The sequence below is a fragment of the Microtus oregoni genome, unplaced genomic scaffold (assembly GCF_018167655.1).
Source record: "Microtus oregoni isolate MIOR12 unplaced genomic scaffold, Mior012 000028F_ref0000031, whole genome shotgun sequence".
Taxonomy (NCBI): Eukaryota; Metazoa; Chordata; class Mammalia; order Rodentia; family Cricetidae; genus Microtus; species Microtus oregoni.
In genome coordinates, this window is record NW_024543087.1 from 12,824,334 (window position 1) to 12,852,237 (window position 27,904).

The window sequence follows — 27,904 nt, forward strand, 5'->3', positions numbered from 1 at the left end:
ATGTTCACTGTGTCAGGCTGCAGAAGGAGGCGCTGGCCCTGGACCCAGCAGGGGACAGTCCTGAGCTATTAGCCCTGGGGGCATCGCCTACACTTTACTGGCCCACTTACTGAGCAAGCCTGGCCATTCTCATCCGGTGCCATTAGGTCTCTTTGGGGCTCTTGAGCTCCCCAGCAGGTCGTTCAAGGCTCTCATTTGTTCTGCTTTGCAGCTCAAGTTTTCTTCCTTGGCCCACTTCTGCTTCTTTCCTCTCCCTTCCATCAGTACTGATCCCAAGGGTTCTATTTAATAAACATACTGCCAACTAAGCTCCCTCTCAATGTGAGTTTCCCATGGAACCCAACCTTTAAAGACAGTAACAGCAAAAAATACTGGTATGTTCCCAGGCAATTAATATACAAGCAATTAGTAATTCTTTATTTGACCTCCTCCTACCATCCAAAATGAACCCAAAATATGTTGTTTTCACATCTAGTACAAGGTGTATCAACATTAAGACTACTGGCATTTGGAGCTGAATTTTTTTACATTTATTTACCGTGTGTGTGTCTGTGTGTGTGTGCATGTATATAGGTACAGTCATGTACATGAAGATCAGAGGACAACTTATGGAAGTTGGGTATCTTCCTCTACCCTTAGAGGCAAGCACCTTTCCTTAATGCTCAGCCATCTCGCTGGCTCCTCAGCTAATTCCTACTAAGGAAGCGGATCTGCGCACCCACTCCACCACCTCCCTTCCCAACAATCCCTATGGTACATCTGACCTGTGCATCCCACGGAGTTCAGCCTTTCCTCTGGCCTCCGCGAGCTACTCTACAGTAGTGTTCCTGTTGACGTGACCCAAACCTAAACATACCTGAAAAAAGTTCATCCCAATTGAGGAATTGCTTCCGGAAGATCATTCTAAGTGCATGCCTGTTTTCATTGCTGGTTGATGCAGGAGGACCAATCTCACTGTGGGTCATACCAAATTCCTTAAAGTTGCTGTGTAGCTTAAGCTGGCCTTGAGCTCCTGACCCTCCTACTGAGTTTATGGGGACATGTCCTCATACACAGCTATCCAAGTACATGCTACACCAGTGCTGTGTGGCTGTGTGCAGAAGCTACACAAGTGAACCAGATAGGCATAGTCAGGGGTAGAGTGCAAACCAGACTTCTCATCGCCACCTTCCTGGAGAACCTGTCTGAGGATCTCTAACCTCCTAATAGACTACCAAGTGCCCAGACCTGGACTAGGCAAATGTCATCCTTACTTCCCATATGAAGCTTTTAGACCAGATTCCAGGACTTCAGAGGGAGGGTTACTGATAGTGACACATTCCCTTATTCATCTGTATGATGGGTCCACCTCAACTAGATGGATCCCTCCTCCTCAGTAACCCCACATCCTCAGAGGAACACATTCTAGGCCACCCTTTCTTTCCCTTGCTATCTTCAGGGGAATCAAGGCACCTTGACTTCATGAAACATCCCTTTTCCTCTGAGACCTACAAGAAAAGACACCCCTTGCACCCCCACCACTCTGCTTAGTGGGCCCCAACTCTCCTGAGACCCTCCCCCAGGCTGTTGTCTATATGTGCATGGTGTCAGTAACTCTTCTGAGAAATCTTTTACCCAAAAGAACAATCCACCTCAACTTTCCCCTTGATTCCCAAACCATCCCAAACCCTTTCATCTCCAGGATAGGGCAGTGAAAAGCACAGCCTATTTTCTGGGCGCACACAAGTGCTCGGAGCTAGTGTTCAATTGAGTAAAAGGGGTGATCTTCCTGAAAGAGGCAAGATGCAAATAGAATCAAAGAGCCAGAAAGGACATGACATGAAATATTCATAACCAGCTGCAAATGTGTTCTACGTGTTATCTGACCTAAGGGACAGTCAAGGCTAAATAAAGTCTAATACCAACTGGAATCTCACTCTTTTTGGCCTCTGCAATAATGCTTCCTTTAGAGATCTCTCTCCAGGGGCTATGGACTGAATATGTTCCCTCAATATTTGTATATTGGAATAATTTTGTTTGCTATAAGCCACTTGGTCTCTGTCATTTTTCATATAAAACCTCTAGGCATTGTTCAACTCCCAATAAAGCAAATTCAATTTTCCTTCCCTTGTCCATGGAAGCCATATAGGTGTTAGGCTAAAAATCCATCTTCCAGCATGACAAAGCAACACCCTGGGGATTTATCTGTGCTGTCTCATAAACAGTTGCTATGGCAACAACCAAACACAGCCGTTACCAACTGTGCACATCTCGGCAGGCTTTTCCAGACCCATTTGCTCCGCACATGCTCCCAAAAAACGCTCCAGGGACTTGGTGTGTGGGAGTGGAAGAAGGAGAAAGAGAGCTAGGGATTTCTGAGTAAGAAACAAGGAGAAAAGATGGGCTTTCATTTGAGAATAACAAATTAAAGGGCTGGAGAGATGGCTCAGCAGTTAAGAAAACGCTCCTGCAAAGGGTGTGAGTTCAGGTCCCATTACCCAAGCCAGACAGCTCACAGCAGCCTGTAACTCCAGCTCCAGGGAATCTTTTGTCCTCTTCTGACCTCCACGGGCACCTGCACATGTGAGCGTGTGCATGCACACAACACACACACACACACACACACACACACACACACACACACACATTTTCTTTCTTTCTTTTTCTAATGAAAAACAGTAAGTCTAAATGTATCTGGGGACTACTGCACATGAGCCAGCATAAGTTCTAGGCTTGGCACTGTCCTTCCAAGGTTTAACATTTCTACTGCCCTCCCCCCAATGTTTGATAAAGGAAAGAAACCATCTGAGCTGGAGAGAGGAAGATGAAGACAAATGCCTGACTCTTTGGGAAACAGCATCCCAGTGGAAAGGGGGCAGACAATGAGGAAGAAAACAAGGCATCCCAGGGCTACAGAGGCCAAAAGCAGGAGAACTGCTGATGGAGGCCATCCCAGACTCTACAGTGAGACCCTCCAACAACTAACCAAGAAGGGGCTGGAGAGAGAGATGACTTAGCCATGCAAGCATGAGGGCCTGAGTTCAGATCCCGAGTGCCCACATTAAAAAAATAAAAAATAAATTAAAAAAACAGGGCAGCAGTGTGCATTTGTAACCCCAGTCCTGGGCACCAGAATCAGGTCCTTATAACTCACCAGCTAGCCAGACCAGCCAATCAGTGAGCTCCAGGTGCAGTAGAGACCTTGTCTCAAAAAAAAGTAAGAAAGACAACTGGTGGCAACTTCTGGCCTCCACGTGCCTGCACACATACACACACACTAAATAAATAGTAAACAAAAGCTGTGGAGCTGAAAGATGCCAGAGGGGCAGGAAGGTTCTCCCCTGGCTGGTCCTACAATAATCAATCTCCAGGTGAAGGAGAGAACACGAGGAGAGGCAGGCAGAGGGGGAGTCTTATATCTCATCAGCCGACTGTTGTCACCATCTGAACCAGGCTGCTAGGCAACAGCGCCATGCCACAGGCAAACCTGACAGACAGCCTCCAACCCAGTGGGCAAAGCTCATTTTTACCAAGTAGAAGAGCTCTCTCCCAGGGTCCCATGGTTTTTGGATTTTGTGTGTGTGTGTGTGTGTGTGTGTGTGTGTGTGTGTGTGTGTGTGTTGTTTTTTGTTTGTTTGGTGGGGGATTTTGTTTGTTTAGTTGGTTGATTGGTTGGTTATAGGTTTTTAACTTTGTTTTTGGTTTTTTCATTTGTTTGTTTGTTTGAGACAGGGTTTCTCTGTGTAACCCTGGCTATCCTGGAAATCACTATGTAGACCAGGCTGGCCTCGAACATAAAAATCTGCTTGTCTCTGCTTCCCAACTGCTGGAATTAAAGGTGTATGCCTGCCACTATCATGCAGCTAAGTTTTAGGATCATAAAGGAGAGAAAAGACAAGCACATGGGATGGGAAGGAGGCAGCATCAGTAGCCCTCATACCAGAACACGGAGAAAGATAAGAATAAGACATCTATTTTTTTCAAGGCTTGCCTTGACCTCACAATGTAGCCAAGGATGACCATGAACGTCTGAACTGTAAGATTCCACCTCATGAACGCCAAGACGATGTGATAACACCTAGTGTAAGCTAATAAAATCCAGAACTACCAACTGACCTAAGTCCCCAGTCTCTGAAACATCTTTCAAGCTCAACAATGTCAAGAACAGCAATGGTCAGCACTGGCTAGGACCACTGTGTATCTCTGTGTCCATGTTCTCTTACACCATGGTCATGGTGTCTCTTCACAGCAATAAAAATCCGAACTAAGACATGGGTCTAAAACATAGAGTACAGAAGTCATCAAGACTCATAACTTTTATATCCTATGGTTGAAGACAAATCAGGAGTAAAACAGTTCTTGCAAAGAAGTCATCTGGTTGGTCCAGAAAAATCTAGTCTTTGATAGTGTTGTGATCAACAATAATGAGGTTCCTCAAAGAACTGACAATCAAATGCTGTATGAGCTAGCAACCTTCCTTCTGGATAGATACTGGAAATGTCACCAGTATATCACAGATATCAGGGCACTCATGTTCACTGCAGCACTAGCAATGATAACACGCACACAAAATGGAAACAACTCACGCCCACCTGCTGATAAATATATAAGGAAAATGGGTGTGTAACGTACATAATGGTATTATCATGCAGTCCTAAAAATCATCTTGTGATATTAATTCCCAGAAGCATCTATAGAAACAACAGCAGAGTTCAGAAAGGGAGGGATATGCTTCTTGATTTGAGCCTGACATAGCTTAGAGCCTCCCATGCATGGCCGAGGACCCACAGCGGGGATTTCCCAGGAAACCAGTTTGCTCTTGATGTCTGTTTGAAGCTTAGGTTGACACATAGCTGAAGGTTTCCCAGACTTGCATGGAGCCCAGCTCTTTCCCCCATTGACCACATCTCATTATCTCAATAGAATACCCATATGCTTCCCTCTCAGCTTCAGCTCAGCCCAGGGTGTCCTGGTCCCCCAGGAATCCAGCCATCTGGATGGGCAGGGCAGAGGAGCAGAGAGGAATGAGGAGCAAATGAGACAGCCCTCCTCAAACATTATGACAGTCTCCCATGTACCCACTCAAGTGCACACTCTTGGCCCTGATCCCGTGTGAAGCTGTGAATGAAAACGTGTTTCATCTAGACAGGAAAATGTGTCTCAACTAGCAACTGCTCACCCCCAGCCCTCCATAAAACTTGTGCTCATAATGAGCATCAGATGCTCCCCTCCCGGCCCTTCCCCCATCCACCCCTGCCTCTGTACCTTAGGGCCAGCTGTAACTTCACTTTGGACGTCTCCAGAGCAGGCCCAAAGACCCTAAGACTTATTTTACCATTGGCCTTTGGATCTCTTTCTCCTTCTGAAACTTTAGTTCAACAAATATTCATTGGGCACCAATTTGTGTGCCAGCGGTATGTTTAACATGGGGTCAGGCAGTCAGGAGCTGGCCGTCAGAACTCTAGTGGTAAGCAGAGTGTTCTCTATTTTCTACCTGCATTGTCTGACATGTGACCAGCAGTCATGTGTCTTCAGAGCACTTAAATGTGGTTAATGCAACGGGGAAACTGAGTTGTCCATTTGATTTCATTTCCGTTTATATTGCTGCACATGTTCAGTACTGCTGCTTCATTGGATAGCTCAGGGCAGGAAGAGGCAAGTCATACTCCAGAACCCTATTCTACCTTCTGCTCCAAAGTCCTACAACAGAAAGAAGCCTGGGGGCTCCGAGGTTGAGGTCGCAAAGCATGAATCCCAGGGCAGAAAGAGGTAAATTTGCACCCAAGGATTTGGAAATTTCTCTTGGAATTGGATGCCTAGGAGAGAGGCATTCAAGGAGGGATATAATGCTGCAGCTGAGTGGAAATGTTTGCAGGGGCAGGATGGAGGCACAGACAGTGATCTGTAGCCACAGCAGGCTTTGGAGTCCCCATAGTATTTTAGGAACCCCAACTTGGGGAGAACTGGATCCTTGGTCATAGCATGGAAAAGTATTTCAGGACAAACTAATATAAAACAGTTAGACTTTACTAGAAGTATAACAACACTTAGGGAAAGGATACACACCAAAGTGTGTGTGTGTGTGTGTGTGTGTGTGTGTGTGTGTGTGTGGACTTTTCCAGAAGAATCGCACTTCAGCGTCTTAACATTGGCCATCTGTGCCATCCTCGTGACTTTGAAGTTACATCTCACACTCACACTGTGAAACTCTGAGACTGTGTTAATAGAACTAACCTTGGATCAGGGGCAAAGCCAGTGACTAGTTTACAAGAACTAACCATAGAAACCGCAGAGAACCAAGCAATACAGATAGACACAGGAAGGAGTAGGGAGGGACTTTGAGATTCTTGGTCTTTTTGGCTTGGGATGCTGTGGAGAGGCTCTCTTTGCAGGATCTCAAGCCAAAAAGAAAGATCATCTGGTTGCTTCCCAACTTCTCTGATCTAGCAGGTTTTCACCCCAACATCTGACTCCCAGAGTCTTTACTGGTAAATGAAACAATTTAGATTTAAAAAAAACAATGGCAATAGCCGAGGCCAAGCTGATGCTGGCAGGACAGAAATCCCAGCAGGCTGCAATTTGTAAAGCTAAGGGCTGACTGCAGGCCAGGAGGCACAGATGGTAGTTAACATATCAGTAGCTTCAGGTGTGACCATTAAGCAGACAGAAAAACAACATTTGTCATCCAACATGGAACAGTTTAACATTCCTTGTGGCAGGACCCTCCACTGGCACCTCTAACAGGTTGATAATTATTGTAAGTGGGCACTATGAATGCAAATTTTTCTTTATCCTGCTCATGTAAAGATATAGTAAAGATGCAGTCTTTTAAAACAATCACTGTAATAGACCATCCCTTTGGTAATGAAGAAGGCAAGGGAATCCCAGGCTGTAAAGAGCCCACTGGTTGGATCACCTTATTAATAGCTCTCAGATATGTTGCCATTGTCCAGATTCCTTTTTAATAACAAATATTGGAGAATTCAAGGACTAGTCGATTCTTCAATATGTTGAGAATTTAGCTGCTCCTGTACCAGCTGTTCCAGTACCTGTAATTTTTCTGATGTCAAAGTTAACCATTTTAAAGGTAGGGCTGTTGGTACCTCTGAAATATTACCAACTGTCGTGCCCTGCTTACGTACAACCTAAACGGCCTGTGACTATTCTTGATAATACCTTTTTTCTCTCAGAACTATTCATTTTACATTTTTTCTGAAGCTGGAGGAATGTTAATCTGTATTTTCTACTGCTGCAACAAATTACATTCTCATAAATTCATGGTCATGCAGTGTGTCCTCTTCTTTATGCGTCCAAGTGAGCATGTTCCTCAGTCTGATGTGTCTCTGAACTTCTTAGACCTGACTTTTCTGGCATGATTTTAATATATCCGTATGCATGCAGTCAATTTACTTTGACAAATGTAGGGTAGCACCTTTTTCCTTTCAGAACGGGTATTTAATCTGTCTGTGCCTTGTGGATGGTGCCAGACAGTGTTGTTTACATGGTCATCAAGGTGCAGTCATCTTAGTATTTATATTCAAAGATGGAGCCAAATACTGTTTGTAAGATAGTATCTGGGGGCAAAGCACAGCCTTAAAGCCAAGTATTATACAATATGGAGTAACTTAGGGCAGCTCATAGCCAGGTGACAACATGGGAGAATTGTTTTATACAATATGGAGTAACTTAGGGCAGCTCATAGCCAGGTGACAACATGGGAGAATTGTTTTATACAATATGGAGTAACTTAGGGCAGTTCATAGCCAGGTGACAACATGGGAGAATTGTTTTATACAATATGGAGTAACTTAGGGCAGTTCATAGCCAGGTGACAACATGGGAGAATTGTTTTATCCCAACCCATGCTTAAAGGGGCCCTGGCTATTGATGATAGGGTAGCTGTTGGAACAGTAAGGCCAAGGACAGGCATCCCACCCAACACTGAGCAGAATGTCCCTCTCCCTGCAAAACCCTCCCACGTACACCTACTCCCGTCAGCACAAAGATGACAAAAGGATTTTTAGATCCTTTCATACTGCATGCTCCCACTTCGCTTTTTAAAATATCTCCAGTAGCGAGGGTAGACGAAACAGAGTTCGTTCCTTGGCCAAGACTGCTTCTCAGAAACATTCCCAGATTCGACGCATTTCATCTACAGTGGATTTAATTCCATCTGGACACCCTCAGGAAGGCTGTGCATTTTTTGAACTTTTGAAAATAACATAAAGGAATAGAATAGGCAATAAATTCACTTATACGTACCCTCCTGCATGCCCCAGCTCCCTCACATGCATGCGCATGCACATGTGTGTACATACACAGAGGGGGGGAGGGAGGGTGCCTTCTTCACAGCTTTGCCCAGCCATGTCCCAACTCCTTTAGTGCATGTGTCCTATCAGCTTTAGCATCTTTGGAATATATTTTCATTCTAAAAGAATTTTGCTCTAAAATGTTTACATGTTGGTTTGGGGTGGCTGGGGAAATGGCTCAGTGGTTTAAGAACATGCTCTTCTAGAGGACCTGGGTTGACTTCCCAGTAGACACGTGGTGGCTTACAACCATCTGTAACTCCAGTACCAAGGAATCTGACACCTTCTTCTGGTCTCTGTGGGCACCAGTTGCATGTATGGTTCATGAACATACATGCAACAAAACATGCATGTACATAAAATAAAAATAAACTGCTTTTAAAATGTGAACCAGAAATCTCTATAATCTCTATTAATAAATCTAATCAATTAGAGGTCACCTTGGATCTCAGATAGCCCAAGGCAGCCTCTAATCAGTTCACTATATAACTGAGGATAGCCTTAAATTTATCGTCCTGCTTCTACCTCCCAACAGCTGGGGTTACAAGCATACACAGGAGAGCAAAGCTAGAGCTTCAGGAAGGCTAATCCAGTGCTGTTAATTGAGCTATGTTCTTAGCCCATTAGAAAGCTCTTGATAGAAGAAATACTGAATTCTGGAAAAGTGAACTGTCAGAGCCTAGGCCTCCCTGAGAGCACTATCTAGCCTGGGTTACTGAGAGCAGAGTGCTGGTGAGCCAACACAACAGATCAAGGGCACTGCTTTGGGCTGACAAGGAGGACTCTGATATTTGTCAAGACCACAAAGTCTCACGATGACAGACTGTGTCCTGCCTTCTATACAGCCACCTTCCAACATCATGTCGCCCCAGGAAGTCTTTTTTCCCAGCGATGACTAAAATGAAAATGCCAGCACCTATACTTGTGTATAGTCCTATGTCCCCAGGAACATATCCTGTGAGAAGCTCTCCATTCTTGGAGGAGGCCAATGCTGCTATCCTGGGGTCTCTATCAGATGACAGAAGTCCTCGCAGCTCTACAGGAAAACAGATTCTGTAAAAGGGCTCGGCCTACACCTGGGCAGTGACCATGAGAAAACATGTGCTCCCACTCCCATTGGTACCAGCAAGGACAGCATAAAAAAAGCCAAAGGAAGAGCTTGAGAAATGCTTCAGTGGTTAAGAGCATGTACTTCCAGAACATCCATGCTTGGTTCCCAGCTCCCACAGCAGGTGGCGCACAATCACCTGTAACTCAAGCTCCCAGGGATCCTATGCCATTTCCTGACCTCATCAAGCACCTGTATGCAGTGTGCATACTAACACACACACACACAGAGAGAGAGACAGAGAGAGACAGAGAGAGAGACAGAGAGAGAGCCGATGATGGAGTGGAAGAGGGAAGAAGGTATGCTTAACTTCATGAACAAGTCCACCATGCTTCCACACCACCTGAAGTTACATAGAGTGTGGCTAGGGAGGGAATGCCGGGCATCAGGGCTCCATAGAGTTCTCTAAGCCCCCATCTCACCTGCACAGTAGATTCAGCAGCAGTGGCATTCCTCTTGGATTTGTCGCAGTATTCACGGAGAAAAGACTGTGTGAGCCAGTGTGAAGGACTTCAGTTTTTACTGAAGGAAACCCAGGGGAGGGAGGAGAAGGAAGTGCCAGTCCTGGGACTCGAGGGCAAGGATGCTCTCAGGCAGGAAGGTAGAAAGGAGAGAGTCAAGATTACCCAGAGCAGGACTTAAGGTGGGCCTGGGATGAAGGATTGTACAAACAACCTTAGGGGTGAGGCTCCTTCTTATGCAACAGAGGCTACAGATGAGTGGGAGGCCAGTTCTCCAAGGGTGTCCCAAAGAGTGGCTTTTCCTATTAGCTTCTCGACACCATGAAACACATGGCAGCACCTCTTCCAGGGCTTTGCTGACACCCAGGTGCCTCTTCGTAAGCATCAGAACAAATTCTCTTCCAACCATCTCTTTGAACAACAAACATTTATCTTCTTGGCTCTCTCTCCAGTTTGACTTCCAGAAACATTTCCATTGCTTTGGGTTAACAAATACAAAAAAAAACTATTTTATGAAATCTGCCTCTTAAAGATTTCTCAAGGTCAACACCATCTACAATTCTGGACTGCGCTTTTACTTATTTTTTGACAAAAGTGTGTTGAACTACCAAGTCTCTTATGCACCTGTAGCCTTCTAAAATGTAGTGCTTGCACTACAGGAAGGTACACAAGCAGGCAACTAAGCTGGAGACTTAAAAACACACGCACACAGACAGACAGAGACACGGGGACATGGGTCATCCTTCATACAAGAATGCCAAGAATGCCCACTTTATTGTGCTCAGGGGCAGCTTATATAGGGCTTTGGCCCCAGCTCTCAGGATCTTTCAGCTGCAGACTCATCAGAACCCACTCCCCTGCCATCAGGGTCTCGTGCTCAGAACAGCTGCAGGCTTCTCAGAGCAGAGGAAAACAAGTTGTTTACAGGAAATTCAGGGTCTGGTGGTCAGCAGTCCCCAACATAACCCCCTTTTCTATATAATTAGACAAAGGTTTTGGACTGGCATGGGCATGGCACAAATATGATGGCCATAAGGTTGGAAAATGCCCTTGCCAACACGTTCATGCTATGTATTCAATGCTGGTACCAGTACAGCAGCCAACTGGTTGAAGGCAATTCCAGCTGCCAGGAAGGAGGCCGCAGTGGTGACAACAGCAGCCGCCTTCAGCGATCCGGAAGTCTCAGCCTGGACAGCTCCACCAGGCCGGGCACTGACTAGGCCAGGACAACGTGCCTTCCAAAGCCCTCCACTCACGCCATGGGTGCACAGAACCAGGAACCGCAGAGCCAGGAACCACAGTGCCTCTGGGCCTCTCCATGTGCACTCACAGCAATTGGCTGCCTCCCTCACAAAGCTCTGCTCCAGCTGCTGCCTCTCCGCTCATGGGGGCTCTAGCAAGCAGGCCCCACACTCAGGAATCGCAGAAGGGACCTGAGCTGGCAGCCTGCACTCCTGCAAACCACTAGTCAGGCCCGCAATGGCGGACAGACTCCCAAGCCCCAATTAAACAACCACTTAGGGAATTTGAGCGCAGCTCTCTCTCCAAACTACTTCCTGCTGTTTGGGGGCGTTGTATCTTAGGAGATATTCACAACCACATTTCAGGGGTCTTGGTCCATCAAACCACACCAGTCTAGAAGAAATCCACAGATCCTCATCTTCTGTGGAAACAAAAGCAGAACCTTTTTTTCCAAAGCAACATATCCTTAGACTCATATTTTAAAGTCAAGATACCTTTTTTAGAAGCTCCCAGAATCAAATGTCTTTCTCCAGTCAACCAACCAAAAGGCAACACAATAGCATACATAATCCAAATTCTCTGTGCACATTCCATCCTTTCATGACTTATAAACTGTCTATACTCTGTCTCTTTAAATGCTTACTCAAACACACATAACACACATAGCCGCCATCTTTAATCCACCCTCACCATTCCCGAGGGCGATCTCACTGAGGGCCTCCACTTGTAAAACTACCCAGTTCCATTCCGCGCTCTACTTGCTACACGCGCTATGGGAACTAGGCTGAAATTTAAAACATACACACACAGACAGAGACAGACGTACCTAGGGGCCACAGGGACTTCCTTGAGACAAGAATGCCAAGAATGTCCACTTTATTATGCTCAGGGGCAGCTTTTATAGGACTCTGGCCATGCCACAGCTCTCGGGATCTTTCAGCTGCAGACTCATCAGAACCAATCCCCTGCCATAAGGGTCTTGTGCTCAGAGCAGCTGCAGGCTGCTCCGAGCAGACAAAAACAAGTTGTTTATAAGAAATTCAGGGTCTGGTGGTCCGCAGTCCCCAACAATAAAGTGCCTCAAGTGTTGCATTCTCCAAGACTACCCTGAAGTAAGCATCTACTTGTCAGTTGTAGAAATGTTCTCTAATATGAATCCCTGAAAATGAAGCTGGTAATTACTTAACACATAACAGAAATATAACCTGAAAAAAAGAGAACATTCTGGCACATGTTACAATGTGCATAAACCATGAAGATGTTACACCAAGTGAAAGAAATCAGACACAAATAGACACTTGTATAAAGCATCTAGAGTGGGCTTCTGGGGCCTGCGGAGATGGGAGAGCTGGAGCTGGTGTCAGTGGGTGACTCCTGTCATAGATCTGTAGAAGTTTTGGAGGTGGGTTATATGGCAATATGAATATATCCAACACTACCAAACTGCACGCTTAAAACAAAATGGTAAATCTTATGGTTATATAAAATTTGCCACAATCAAAACTTTATTTTGAGCTGGAGAGATGACTCATGAAGACCTGAGTTTGATCTCTAGAATTCATATGGAATTAAAGCTGGGCATGGCACTCATCTGTAATCTCAGTATTGGGAAGGCAGAGACGGGTAAATTCCTGGGGCTCAGTGGCTAGCCAGCCTAGCTGAATGGGGGGAACCAGTGAGCTTCAGGCAAAATTGAGAGACCTTGTCTCAAAAAGAGAAGATTGGTGGCTCCTGAGAGATGATAACTGAGGTTTCCATTTACATACGTGCGCACACACACACATACACAAACACATGTACATATGTGCAGGTAAACCCCCCCCACACACACACACACAAATTAAATTTCTTGCAAAGAATAAAGAGTGCTGGATCTGCAAGCAAGTCGGTGTTCATTTTAGTAGATACTGTCAGGGTTTTCACCCTGTGCAGTGGGCAAGGGAGCCCTTCCCCACAGCCTCCCAACATGGGTCTGGTCAGTCTTCTCCCAGCCATGGCTTGGTGATGGCAAGTGGAGAGAGAATAAGAACCAGCATGCTTCACTTGAAGTGTAACAAAAGAATATTCCTCCTCCAGGCCGCATGCAGCTCCTCCAGACGGTGCATCTGGGTGGCGGCTTTCCACAGGGCGGGTGGAGATCTCCGTGGACGCCTCCAGAAACTCCAGAATTATTTGTGTTCTCTTCCCCCATCTCACTCCCTAACCTTAAAAATGATGACTCCCCAAAATCACAGACTGACCTACATATTTTCTTGAAACAGCTGGCCTGTAGAACCATTAAAACCTAAGTTAAAAATAGGCTCCAGCTCTAAAAGGATATAGGCCTTGGTAACAAAGCCATCTTACAAACGTTCCCCTCTCGACAAAGGGTACACAAAAGCTGGCCCAGCTTTGTCCTTTGAGTTCTTCCTTGTTTGCGACCACCCTCCCTGCTCAGGACACAAATCCCTACTTGAAATCATTTCAGACTCTTGGTTCATCTGTAGAAGGTAGGCAGGGAGGAAAAGGCATTTACAGTCAGACCAGAAGCTAGGTCGCTACTTCCATTTTACAAATGCCCATCTGGACTCCAAGAGTTGTATGGATTCATATAGTCAGTATAGGAAGTCACATTTTCATCATAGGTGTCACTCCAGATACTGTGGTGGCTGCAACTTGCTCCTCTGTGGCAGCCAAAGTCCCAGCAAATAATCACGTAGTGACTGTGCATATCCTAAGCAGACAGCAGAATCCAGCGCTGGAGTCCTGCAGGACCTGGAGACGCTCTTCTAAACAGTTCACCTAAAGAACACCCAGCAGTGCTGGGGAGACGGCTCAGCTGGCAAAACACTGCGTGACGACCTAAGCTCTGATCCCCAGAACCCACAGAAAAATGTGGGTGCAGTAGCACATACGCACGTAATCTTAGGGCTCCTCTGAGAAGCTGGGAAGCAAAGGAGAATCCCTGAGAAGTTGAGGGCCAGCTAGCCTGCAGTAGCAGACAGGAGCGACCCTATCTCAAATAAGGTGGATGGTGAGTACAGGTACCTATTATTGTCCTCCACACACCGGCTGGCACAAAGGTGCACACTCACATGCACACATGCATGCACGCACACATGTCCTAGGTACCTTGCTGATCGATGGCTTCTCCCTCCACCTGAGTGAGGAAGGGCATTTTCCCAGGGAGGGAGGGTGAGTGAGTGGGTGTCAGGTTGGAGGCTCCACTGTCTCACTGTCAAAGACTTGGCTTCTCCCTGAAGAGTGGAGTCAAAGTTATCGATGAACTCTTAAACTCTGTGCTGATGGGAACAGGGGTTGCTGAGTGGGAAGATGGCACCTCACCACTCCACTGACATTTTGTTCCAGAGGCAGACTCTCTGAGGCAGATTTATAGTGACAAGATCAGGCTAAAAACCAGTTTCAATCACCTAGGAAAAAAAACATCTGCATCAGAGACGGGTATCTCCAAATTCTAAACTGGAGGGTGACTCTGGGGAACACAGACAGTGACAGTTATAGATATGGACCCTGGCACACTTTTAAGGCAGCCTAGGCCCAGATAAGCTGCTGGGAAGCGCACCTTCATTTTGAGAGGTGTAGCAGTTAGGGAGGAGGGGACTGAGAAAATTCTGATTTCCACGGGCTGAAGAACCTGTGAATTCTGACTCCTGTGCCACACAGACCCTAAGGAAGCTGTACCTGGGGAGAAATGACCCAGAAAAGGGGACACTACCATACTGCTAGTGCAGCACTGTGCCCCAAATCTGCAAAGTGGATCCATTATTGCATTGTGCTGGCTAGTCTATTTGACACAGCTAGTCGTGTGGGAAAAGGGACTCTCAATTAAAAGAAAAATGTCTCTGTAAGAATAAACGATAGGCAAGTCTGTAGTAAATTTTGTTGATTAATGATTGATGTTGGTGGGCTCCACTCACAGAAAAGCCCTAAGAGCAGGCCAATAAGCAGCACTCCACCATTGGCTTCTGCTTCAGTTCCTGCCTCCAGGCTCCTGCCTTTATTTCTCTCTGGGATGGAGTGTGACCTGAGAGTTCTAAGATGAAATATTTTCCCCCTCCAAGTTGCTTTTGGTCCTGGCACTTATCCCAGCAATAAAAACACTAAGACACCAGGTCCATTCTAGTTTCCAGGTGCCCCTGCCTGCAGAGCTTTGAGTCTCTTTCTCGCTCATGTCCTGGGTTGGGGACAGGAAGCAGCAAGTCTGGCTGTTTAGAATGGGTTTGGGTGCATAACTGCAAAACACACACACACACACACACACACACACACACATACACATAGGAGATCTTTCATAATATAGTATGGAGTAGAATGGGGAAAGAGTGGTAGGTGTAGGAAGCTTTCATCCATATTCTTTTTTTTTTTTCTTCAAGTTTTGGGGACATGATCTAGGTAATCCTGGCTGAGCTGAAACTTACTACACAGATCAGGCTGGCCTTGAACTTGTGGGTGTTCTCCTGCCTGTGGCTCCCATGTTCTGGGCCAATAGCATTTAAAAATACAAATGAAATGCTTCATATAAAGACTGCATAAGATGCACAAGTTGCTTTGTTAAGATTTAAGAGTCTGAAACTCGGATCATTTTCCTAGGCCATAGGAATAACCCCACTGTTTGGCTTGCAGGTCCTTCCTGTGAGGGAGGAGTGTAAGTCCCATCTATCCACAATCTCACCCTTTCCACAGGCCCTAGCCCAGGTGCTCACACGACAGCAGTGATGGCAGTGCCCAGGAAAGTTGAGACCCTTAATCTAAATCCCAGGATGGAACACTTGGCGTGCTCCAGCTCAGATGATCATGTCCTGCCACCTCATGTAAGTGAACATGGACATCACAGCACCAAGACCGGAAGGTATTCAAATTCTACAACTTACAGGCCTCCTCTGTCAGATGGGAAGGGATCTTAGGCCAATTTGTTAAAGAGAAACTTGAGGCCCAGCTCTTGAATTGGCCTCTCTGTCATCACTGTTTCTTCACTGCACCAGATCTCTGTCATGAGGCCCTGTGGAAGGTGGGCACCTGAACACTGTGCTCATCGGGTCATCTCAGGTTATTCAGCTCACTATGGGCAGGGAAGGAATCTGATTCCAGGCCTCCCACCTTCTAGGGCCATGATCCTTGGTACACAGCATTGACAAAGTCCATGCACTCCAAAACCTACTGTACAGAAACACTCAGACTGAAAGGAATTTGTACAAGACTGGTCCTCAGCAACACATAAGAGGCTGCACTCAGCTATGTTTCTCTGACCTTGAATTTCTCCATCTCAGCAGGCACAGGAAGTCAGCAACAACCGGCGGCCTGGGAGTCAGCACCAACAGTCACACATTTGTTCTCAAAGGGAATTGTAAATAAACAAAAGACAACAGCAGATAAGAGAGATGCTGTAACTTTATAAAACTGTGATAGGACAGCAATATTTGATTAGATATTTTTTTCTGGCAAGTTCATAAAAAAATCTGGAAAATGAGAAACATAACTTAATAAAATTACCAAACAAACATTTCGATGAAATGCATCTTTAGAAAGATGATGGAGGGCAACCGTGAGCAGTAATAGCAGCAGCAACGTGGAAGAAAAGCTGGTTTTGTGGTGAGACGAAGCCTCCAGGGACCATGGGAGCCTGGGCTGAGTAGCAAGAGGGCAGGCAGTGACCATCAGAGGAAGGAAGGCTTCCCAAATGAGCCCAGGCTGAGAGCTGCTGGCAGTGGGTGGAGGGGAACATAAGCCTCATGCAAGTCCTCTGGCAGGGCCTACAGGCCACATGGCAGTGATCCACAGCCAAATCCCAAAGACTACCATCAGAAGACTGGTTCCTCTGTCCGTGCTCCCACCTGAAGAGCCCAGCAGGCAGAAACTCGAGCTGTCAACCTGAGCATGGGTATCAAATATAGCGGGAAGAACCAAAAAATATAGACATACAAAGTATACGCAAGGCGCTTCTCATATCATCTACACAAGGCAAAAGCAAGACCACCTTGGAGCAGGCTGGAAACACCCTCAAAGGTTCCTTGAATGAAAAGGACGTCCAAAGGCTGCTGGGCGGATGCTTGACTACATACTGAGGTAGTCTAACCATGACTTGCACAAGTAGCTGAGAATGATCACAAAGGGGGTGGCAGAAAAGTCGCTGGAGAAAAGGAAAATACACCACAGATGCCACTGAGACAACCAGAAGGTAGTCTAGGCTCAGGGTGGCTGATGGCAAGGCCCAAATGAACTCTGGGCACAAAAAGTCTTGGTTCTACTTGCTGATTTAAAGCAGTGTGGCAGGAGATAAGGGATCCGCAGAGGAATTTCCTGACCTGGAGCAGGGGCGCTCCAAGATGAGATGTGCCAATCTTAAATGCCTAGTCCTCTGCTGCCAACTCATCACACAGTGGTGATGAGCCAGGGAGTCTGAGCTTTGGGCAGAGAAGTTCCAGCACTCTTTTCAACTACTTCCCCCATAACTGGACATGTGTGGTGTCTGGGGGAGCAGGGCTACTGTTAGACCTGAACTTGAAAAACTGGAGGTCCCTACACTTGAGGGAGCAATCTGACCCTATGCTATCACTAAATGGGCAATAATAGTGAAGAGCAAACGTGTCCTTTTTAAATACTAATTCATGTTCTGTTTCTCTTCTGCCCCAGCATTTAGAATTCTAAAACAGGATGGAATGTTCTGAAGGTTTAAGAGGCAATAGCTGTATGAAAATGTTAGTATTTTCTCTGCTTTCCACATTTCCGGGAACGCCTTCTAGGGCGGAGTTCACCAAAGTCTTCAACTTCGTTTTCATATTCCTCTTCCTGAACAATACCTAGTTAGGAAGCAAAAAAGCAAAACCCACGTGAAAACGGCAACTTCCTCTTCTACCACAGAACAGAGTTTAACATCCAGGTAAAACCTGATGTTTCTGAAATCATTGTTTTAGGTAAAGAAATGAAGCTCCCTGCCAGGGTGGCAGAGAAGAGAACTTTCCACTGTGCACTGGTGTTGCTTCCCAAGCAGAACCCAAGCAAGCACTCTTCTCCAGTGTTAAAGCTTCATAGTTTGGCTCCTTGAGCTGATATGACAATTATCTCTTTTGAAATAATCACCAAGTCCTGGTACCCAGAAGGGACTACAGCATAGCAAAGGCATTTGTACCAAGTTTCTCCAAGCTTTCCTCAGTTTGAAGGTTAGGGTTTTCCAGTAGCATCTGGAAGGGTCTCCAAGCGGACAAAACACTCAGAGGAAGAAGAATTGTGGTGCGGCAGTTGGGAAGGGCAAGAGGGAAGAAATCCTGTATCACAGAAAAGTGTGACTCCTGCTAGGAAACCTGGTCAGCTTTCCACAAGGTGGAGCCCTCTGCAGCCCTCCTAGTCACTGGCCCATGCTGGCCTCTACTGGACACTTTAGAGCCCCACTGGCTGACGTGATAGACTCGCATAGGCAAACACTCCTATCAAGGGATGGCTTTACAGGACTACCTATCCTTGGGAGTTGTTGTGCTGAGTTTGAACGATGACTGAACATCTATAATAACTCATAAGCAAGTACAAGTCCAGAATAATGCCCTTCATCAGATGGAGAAATTCTATCACTGATTTGGCAGATACTCCTGACATCACTGACAAACCCACCTGACACTCAACTGGAAGCCAGCAGTACCAGAACCCACAAGATCCAAAGTATCACCTGTTCTAGGAGAACAGGCCTTACCTTCATCTTTTAAGCGGAGCTCTGTCTTCTTTAGCCACTCCTGTGCGTTCTTGACGGACAAAGCCAGAATTTTGACCTGCTGAGTCATCACCTCCTCGGCTACAGAAACCAAAGAACAGAGGCTCTGAGTAAAGAGATGGCTTCAGGTATTAGAGCATTAAGCACTATGCCAGCTTCCCCACATCCCAAAGCTGCCTCTGCCAGCACAAGCACAGGCTGCCTTAAATGCTAGCCCAGAGCCACAGCTGTGCACCTGCGGAATACCAAAAGCAAAGCTTTCTGGGAAACTTGTATTCAAAAGGTCATTAAGCCCTAACGTGGGGAAAGAGACTGAATACAGAACTTCTTCAATGTAACTTTGTTCATTTTATGCTAATTTCCAGTGCTGCTAAGAAACTGCCAATAAAGAAGCAAAGGGGAAACCTGACTGCAGAGCAGATGAGAGCACTTACTATTACAGGCTCACACTGAGCATGACTCAAGGCTACCCCAAGAAGAGATTGTGTCCTCAGTTCCTACCCTAGGGTTCAGCATCTTGCTGATGCTCAGGAAAGATCACTGGGTGAGTAATGCAAAGGCACCTCAAGGAGTTTTCTCACGACTTTAAACATCCTCTCTGTATCTGCTCCATAGCATTAGACAGCAAGCCACTTTCTCATCTGAAGTACCCAGAGAAACTATCTCAGCTTACACTAATCACACATATTTAACTGAGGATGGCCTCAACAGTGAGATATTGCTAGAATCTAAGAAGAGCCTTTTCTTGTCTTTCTGCTAATACTAACATCCCACCTCTACACCCTAAGTACCAGTCCCTGGACCAATCCTCGGCGGGCTCTCACCTTCAGCCCAGGCCTTCCGCCTGTAGAGCTCTTCCACCAGATCTGAAACCCTTCTGATGTGCTCTTGCACCTTTCTCTGCAGCATGTGGCTCTGCTCCTTGGAGCCCAGGTGACCACGGATCCAGATGCTCTGCTCAATGTCCTGCACCACTACTTTGCCTTCTTCTATGGCCGGGTCCACCTTTTCATGGAAAAATTCCAGATATTTCTGGTAGGCTGCTTGCTGCCTCCGGTGACCTTCCAAGTGAATGTGCTGCTCATATGACTCACTGATTCTCTCTCGACCCTCTCTCCCTTCCAGCTCAGCCCTGGAAATGATCACAGCCTCCGATGCTCCCTCAAATGCTTTGCCAGAACTGAAGTAACTTTCGGGGCTGCGGATGAACTTCACGCCACACAGGTCACACTGGGTCCTGTCTACATCAGCCCTTTTGAAGTTCCCAACCCTGAGCTCCCTAGCCTCCTCGCTGCTGTGCTCTGTCTGAATCCATCTTCTCCAGCTGATGCACAGTGACACCACCAGGCAGGCTCTGCGCAGCTTGCGCTGGATCAAGGCTTTTCGCTGCTTCTGGAAAAGAATGGCAGCCAGAAAATGATCTCGATCTTCCAGGGCCAACTCCTCTAATTCATGTGTCTCATCTTCACCAAAATCCCACTCTGGGTCAGCAAACTGGTCCACAGGGCCCATACAGAGCAAGCGGTTCAGTCTGACCTCTTCATGGCAGAGGCCACGGACCACAGTGCCTTTGGTATGCACACTGTCCCACCGCCAGTGACAATCCACCAGGTACTCTTCATCTCGCTCAAAGAGCAGGTCCTGCAGCGCCTCAGCCACAGACTTCACACTGACAGCCATCAGCACCCGCTGTACCACTTTCAGCAGCCTCTTGGGCACCTGGTCTGGCCAATTCCCACTCATCAACTGCAGCCTTGTCTCGATCTCCCGGAAACGGCGGTATAGAAGCGGTTTGCAGAAGGGCTGTAGGACTTCCTCCGCATTCACCAGCATCACCAAACACAGCACCAGTGTCCGTTCTGCCTCCCCTGAGATCACATAGTCTATTTCACTGAAGGCATCAAGCAAGACATTGAAGTTCATATTCTCGTAACCACACAGCACCTTGACAAGGTAGGAGAGGTGGGACCGGAAGTCCCGGATGGCTCTGGCTACATCCTTTGGCTTGTACTCTTGGATGATGGAGAACACGTCCCCAGATTCCCTGTCCTTCTTGCTGAACAGGAACTCCCAGAAGTGTAAGAGTGCAATGTAGCTCTTGGGGAGGCACAAGACGGCATTCTTCCAGAGACGGGCCAGCACCACGCCACAGTGAATGAATTGCAACTCCAGCAGCACCACCGTGTTGGTAATGCTGGGGACCAGAGGTGTTTTGCATCTCCTAATGAGGACGTTCATGAAGCGGAAGAAGAGCCTCTTGTAGTCTTCAGGGTTCCTATGCACATAGAGCTGGTCCATGGAACTCTCCAGCAGCCTGATGAAGCACAGATAGGACTTCTCCACACTCTCATCTTCCCTGTTGGGCACCAACATGCCAAATTTCCCTTCAACGCATTTCATTCTGTAGCCCCTGACCTTGTTTCTGTCCTCTCTGTCAGACTCGAGGGCTTTCAGCTCCCGGTTGTAACTGTCCTCCTCCTGGTGAAGCAGCTTCTCAAAGTCGTCAGGGTAGCTGGAGGACAGCAGGAAAGCCTGCATGGCACTCAGCCACAGGTCTGTGGATTCCCTGCGGCTGTGTGCACTTTCTTTATGAAAAAGGTCCTGGATGTACTCTTTCAAGGCAAACCGGAAGGAGCGGAAGAACTTGTAATTTGGCTTTAGGATTTCTCTGCATGCCATAGGGTTTTCAGACAGCATTCTCTGATGGAAATGCCGAGGGAAGAGGAGGTTTAGAAAGGATTTGCAAAGGCCATATGTATCTAGAGACAAAATACAGTCTATTTCTTCAAGTTCTTCAGCTAAGACCTCAGGGAATACTTTCTTGGCTTCCAGAAGCAATCCGTTGATTGCCACCAGGTGCATTTTTGACTGAACCATGCACTTGGCCTCGCAGCGCCTGAGGGGCCTGTGGAAATCCTCACACTTCTCATCCTCACATTTCAGACCCACAATAAATCTCATGCAGACCCCTGGGTAGGTCTTCCCCAGCAGGATCTGTGTGATCTGACACAGTCTGCTCAAGAGGTGCTTGTTCAGGGCTAACTTCACTTGATCAGTCACTATTAAGAAGTGTTCTTTTGTTTTCTTCTCACTCAAGGTGAAATCCAGGTCAAAAATTATTCTTAATATAGGCCCAGGGTCATTCTGGGCTATCTGGCAATATTTGGCATCCACTTGAGAAATTCCAAAGAACTCAAAGCAAGATTTGACCATTTCCCTCTCAGCATTGTTTGTTACATTGTTAAGGGCCCTGACCAGGTTGAGAAGGACTTCCAAGCCCCCTGGAGCCAGGGCCAGAACCTTCTGATGCTCAGACTTGCACTGGCTGGCTGCTTCATAGAGAGCTTCTACCACTCCTGCTGAGTGGTTGAGCATGTCAAACTTGATGAAGGCATCTTTAAGCTTCTGAAAGTCCCTGAGGATAATCCCTTGCAGGAACTGGGCCTCTGCGATGCCGGACAGCTGGCTAGTTTGATAGCAGAGATCAAGTGCTTCTCTCAGAATAGCCTTTGTATGTTCTATGTCAGAATCTCTGGCCACATTGAGGCGGGCAACCCCCAGGAGACAGGAGGCCTGGAAGTCCTTGTCGGCAGTGAGCCTGGCAGCTTCCAGGAAACAACCATGTTGCTTCATCAACAGGGCAGCCTCTTCTCTCCGACCCTCCCTGTTAAGCAATTCTGCCGCTTCTGCTAGGCGTTTCCGAGACTTCAGGAATACCAGCTGATCTTCTACGTCAAGCTTGGAAAGGACAGCCATCATCTCCTTGCTCTTATTTGCACTCAGGTACTTTGCAGCAGCTTCCAAGTAAAACTGACTGGCAGAATAGGAGAGTTTGGGAATGGGAAAGGTCTTGTTCTTTAACATTTCTTCATATCTGCAAAGACAGAGTGTTGTAGAACATTTGTACACTGTGTGAATATGTGTTGCTGTGATTGGTGTAATAGCTAGGCAGGAGAATACAGGCAGTACTCCAGGCAGAGAGAGAACTCTGGGAAGAAGAAAGGCGGAATCGTCAGCTGGATGTGAAGGAAGCAGGATGGGCAGTACAGATGAAGTAACAAGCCTCATACAAGAATGGAGATTTAAAAAACATAAGTTAATTTAAGTTATAAGGACTAGTTAGGAACAAGCCTAAGCTAAGGCTGAACTTTTATAATTCATAGTAAGTCTCCATGTCAATATTAGCTGTTGGCGGGCCTGACAAAAAAGTACACATGTCAACTTGTTATCAGCAAAAAGAGAAGTCTCTCCAAAATGCAGTACAAAGCAACTTAAAGCTCCCACGAGCAGATATTAGAGAAAAGACCTAAAGCTGTCTGGTACACAAACATTTCTAGAAATGTTTCATTGTCCAGGAAAAATTTATGCATACTGAAAACCAAAACATAATAACCATTTTGGGTTTCAGCTTTGACAAACATGACTGTGACACTGAAAAGGACATACGGTGGCTATAGCAGTCTTTGTTTTTACCTAGCTTGCAGTTCTTCTCTTTTGTTCGGTGTGCATGACTGGAATCATGCTACACTGATATCGCTCTCAGGAGCACTTGCACTCCACTGTTAGAGTCAGTGTACCCTATTATAAACACGCCAGGACACATCCTTCATCTCCAGTCCTCTCCTATGATGACGGGTCAGAGCGAAGAGCGAAGCTGAGAGGCAGAATCCACTCTCAAGGAGCTCTGAGACTGCACTGAAGCAGCTCTCTTGTGAGGGAGACTGACAGGTCAGCCACTTCAGAAGCATCAGAGTACCTACCACAGCAGGCCATCCCCTGAGAGAAGGGAGAAGGCAGAAAGATGTGAAGGAACAAAACCACCTACTTTTCCACTGCAACAGCGGCTTCCTCGAAGAGCTCCTCTTGGCAGTACATCCTAAGTGCAAGGTCAAATTCATGGATCTGCTCGAAGCACCGGAAGGCATCTTTGAAGCACTGGCTTCGCTTATAGAAATAGGCAGCGTCTCTTATCTACAACAGTAAAGTTTTGCTTTTATTTAAAGTATTCTAGGCTTTCTTAATCTTAAAAAAACTAACACATGAATAGTAAAAGTGATTATGTATCTATTTCTTAGTATAGATAAAATAAAAAACTAATTCCTTTTAAAATAAAGGGGAAAGTTAAATTCCAGGTCACATCATATACAAAGATGGAGTCTTGGTGGATTATAGTTTTAAATACAGGGGCTAAAGAGATGGCTCAGCAGTTAACAACACTTGCCTGTCTTGCAAGAGGACCCAGGTTCAATTCCCAGCACCTCCACAGTAGGTCACAACCATCTGTACCTCCAGTCCCAGGGGATTGATTCAATGTCCTCTGCTAGCCTCCTCCCATACTGCACACATGCAGTAAACATACATACATGCAGGCAAAACACCCATATACAAAAAAAATAAAAGTTCAAAGGTTTAGATACAAAAATTATTGAGAAAAATGTATGGGATTATCTGTGACCTGCAAGTAAAATGTTTCCAACAAAACCTAACAATTCAAATCTTAGGAGAAACATTAAATGAATTTTATGACTTGAAACTGCTCCACAAAGTCTCATGAAATAAAGCTAAGAAAAACAATTTTCAGGGCTGGAATACAGTTTGGTGATAGAGCACTTGCTTAAGATGTGTATGAAGCCCCAGACTCAATTCCCGACACTGGAAATAGAAGAAAAGAAGGAAGAGGGAGAAGAAGCAAGAAAGAAAACCAGTTTAAGCACTGAAAGCAGAACTGTCCAACAGCTCTCTAAGAGAACAGATGTTTCTCATTACTGTGTGACCCAATCTGCTGGTCACTAACTAACTCTCAATACAGACCTTGATATATAGGGTACTGTAACCTAAAACCTGAAATTTAAATTTTATTTAATTTTAATTAATCTTAAGTAGCCATATCTGACTAGAAGCTACCATATAAGATCTAACAGTTCTAGAACATTAAAAAAAATCCTGTAGCTACAAAGACTTTTGAAAAGACAATTTTAAAGATACTGGAAGGCTATAAACCGCCATTTACAATAGAGAAATGTGAACAGCTGCAGTAACAATTAGAGGAGTGAAAATTTAATTCACAGTGAGAAACATCTAGAGGCTTGCAAAAATAAGAATCTGCTAAACATGGTCAAGGGCATAGGGAACACAGTATCTTTACATACAACATGGCATGCCATTCTGGACAGCAAAGTAGACATACCTAGTAAAATGAGATAGCAGTGTCTAAGGACCCAGGGCTGCAGGCCACTTCTAGCAACACATCACAAATGGTACAGTAGTACTGAGTCATGCCACACCACACCTGAACTTTCATCACTGGAGAAAGGGGGTAGTGATACAGAGAACACTCACTCTGCAATGTTACCATGGTCAGAGACACAGCCAGAGCTCAACATAAGAGGCAAGGGAAAGCCAAAACACAGAACAAGACAAGTTTAGACAAGTTTAAATCCCACGTGTATAGAAAATGCCATGATCTAGTGTTCAGCAATGCAAGCATGTGAGGCTGAGGTGAGGTTAAAGAGACAAGCGATACTTAGCCCCTTTCCCATGGACAGTACTGGGAGGCAAAGGGGAAAGTGACAGGCAAGGCCTGTATCTTGTAGCCTCCCATTAGGGTTCTAGATGGTAACACCAAAGATTGGAGGGCAGAGACTAAAGAAACTGGAAAGTATAGAAACTATCTTAACTCCTAGAATGTAGAACATCTATTCCCTGTTCTACTCCATCTCCCAGATAAGCCACACCCCATAACAAACATGGAGCCAGGGCTGCAGCATTGGGAGGGACTGATCTTCTTAGACACTGACATGGGGCCCACAACTCCAACTTCTCAGTAGGTCTCATTCCCCATTCCCCACTCTGACTTCAATATCCCGGGTGTGCTAGGGATCCTAGAAACTGTTACACTGATACACAGAAACCCATGTTCCAAATAGGGAGTAGGAAACCTGGGTAGAAAATACAACAGTTCACAGCCCCATGCTTTCTAGCACACTTTTTGCAACTGCCAGACTGTTTTAAATTCTTACTGTACCAAATCTGATTCCCTCACAAGGAACTGCAGGGCTAGGGAGATGGCTCGGTAGTTAAAGTGTGTGTTACACAAGCCTGAGGGCCAGAGTTCTGATCACCAAAACCCACTAAAATGCCCAGTGAGGGAGTGGCTTTGGAAAGGAAAGATGGAATCCCCAGAACAAGCTAGCAAGCAAAATGGCCATATCAGTGAGTTCTGGGTTTGATTCACTGATCCTGCCTCAGTGAGTAAGGTGAAGGAAAGATGGAAGATGATTCCTGACATCACTTTTGGGCACAGGCACACAAATGGAAAAAAGCAAAGCAAAGGAACTGTTGAGAAAATGCCCACAACTTGGATGTTACAGCAATGCAATGTAGCTACGAACAATTTCTAACTGCTTACTTTCTTCTCCTGTTTTAATCTTGCCACAGACAAGCAGCCATTTGTGTCCCACTGTCAGCTTGCTAACCACTAAGAAGCTGTGTTCCACACTAGAAGTTCTGCCCAACAGAGCTTTGAGTGATGATTCCATTCTGGAATGATGAGCATTCACAATATGACTAGTGACACTGAGGGTCAAGTTTTTAACTTTACTTTCTTTTAATTAACTTAACTTTCTATCAAGTAGCTGCACATGATTACAGGATCAGACCATGATGATCTATCTAGGTAATTACTGGAAACAGAGAAAACCCTCCACGTATACATACACCAAACTACTTACTCAAGTGACTCCAGACTGTGAACCTAGGCAAAGAGAAAGCAAGAATATTTTAACATCCGTCTGGTTTGGGTCTGTGACTTGGCCTCCCTATGGCTGACTTCAGGACTTGAATAGTAACACAGATGTGGATAAACACACATACACACACAAACACATACAACACACTCTTGAGCAAGTGGAGAAAAAAGGATCCCAGATGACAGGGCCAGCCTCTCCTTCCTTTAAGGATTGGAGTCTCTTCCTGCCACAAGCAGAGAATGATGGCCCACCCCTCCATTTACTCAAATGAAGCACCATTATTCAAGGAGCATCTTTGGGTTGGGGCCATACCTTTCCCAGCCTCTCACACAGCTGGGCAGAGAGCTGGAACTCCTTAGCATAGCTCAAACATTTAAGAGACAGCTTTGGCTCATTGCACTCCAAGTAAGTCTTAGCCAGTTCCAAATACTGCAGCTCCTTCTCCCTGGGGGAAAGGGAAAGAATCAGCATTGTCATGAAATGTGGCCGGTATATCCAACCTCACACTCTCATCAGAGAGCATGAGAATCAATCCTAAGACACTTACTTGGGGCTGACTTTCTTTGACTTCATATTCAGGGCAGTGTAGTGGGCCAGGGCCAACTTCTCCTTCTCAACTGCATCTCCTTTCTGGTAACACTTAGCTGCAACCTGGAATAGGCCAAAGGTTTGATTCCCAGCAAGGTAATGGAGGTAACAGAACAAGAATTAATGCATGCATTATGTTGCTATGGACAGAGTCCTGTGTCTGGCCCAGCCCAATCTGACGGAAGAGCAGGAAAGTACAAGTGATTTAAAGAGAGGAGTCTCCAAAGACAGAGTCCAGCTGTGGGACCAGCTAATACAATCCAAAGGTTTCATTAGGAAATAGTCAGTAGCCATGAAGAAAGTGAATACAACATGTAGATCTATAGGCCACCACAACACCAACTCTGTATAATCTTCTAATGGCCAAGTACAGAAGACATACCCCTCCTCACTGTATGTAGTAGCAACCTTAGTCAGAGCCATGGAGCAAAGGGCCCAAAATTACCCAGCAGCTTTTCTGGGCTTTGACATGGTTGCTAGCTATAGTGGCAGCCTGTGTGCTGGTGGACAGCAGTGTAGACGTGGTGGCGTAGAAATGTAGTAGAGATGGCATCAGAGCACCTAAGATCCTTGAAGCATGCAAACCTGTGTCAACAAACCTCTGACTATGAGGCGTGCAAAGGAGTGTCAAAGGTCTCCAAGCACAACCCAAATCCTGGCCAGCAGAAAAGCTGCTCTCTGAAACAGGAGGTCCTGCACTGTCTCAAAGCACAAGCTACAGAAGCAGTAGGCTCACACTGCACTGGCATTAGGTCTCAATGTTGGTACTG

General features: G+C 46.0%; 1 protein-coding gene across 1 annotated transcript in view; it reads right to left on the reverse strand.

Moving 5' to 3' along the window:
- Window positions 1–14,425: 14,425 nt before the first annotated feature.
- Window positions 14,426–27,904, reverse strand: part of Trank1 (tetratricopeptide repeat and ankyrin repeat containing 1) — an 88,446-nt gene continuing 74,967 nt past the window's right edge. The window contains exons 17-23 of the mRNA XM_041677004.1: window positions 27,094–27,197; window positions 26,859–26,991; window positions 23,624–23,769; window positions 19,623–22,672; window positions 18,781–18,879; window positions 16,347–17,896; window positions 14,426–14,509 (exon numbers count right to left, since the gene is read on the reverse strand). Of these exons, the coding sequence (XP_041532938.1) occupies window positions 17,796–17,896; window positions 18,781–18,879; window positions 19,623–22,672; window positions 23,624–23,769; window positions 26,859–26,991; window positions 27,094–27,197 (3,633 nt within the window). The 3' untranslated portion in view covers window positions 14,426–14,509; window positions 16,347–17,795. The remainder of the gene's footprint in view (window positions 14,510–16,346; window positions 17,897–18,780; window positions 18,880–19,622; window positions 22,673–23,623; window positions 23,770–26,858; window positions 26,992–27,093; window positions 27,198–27,904) is intronic.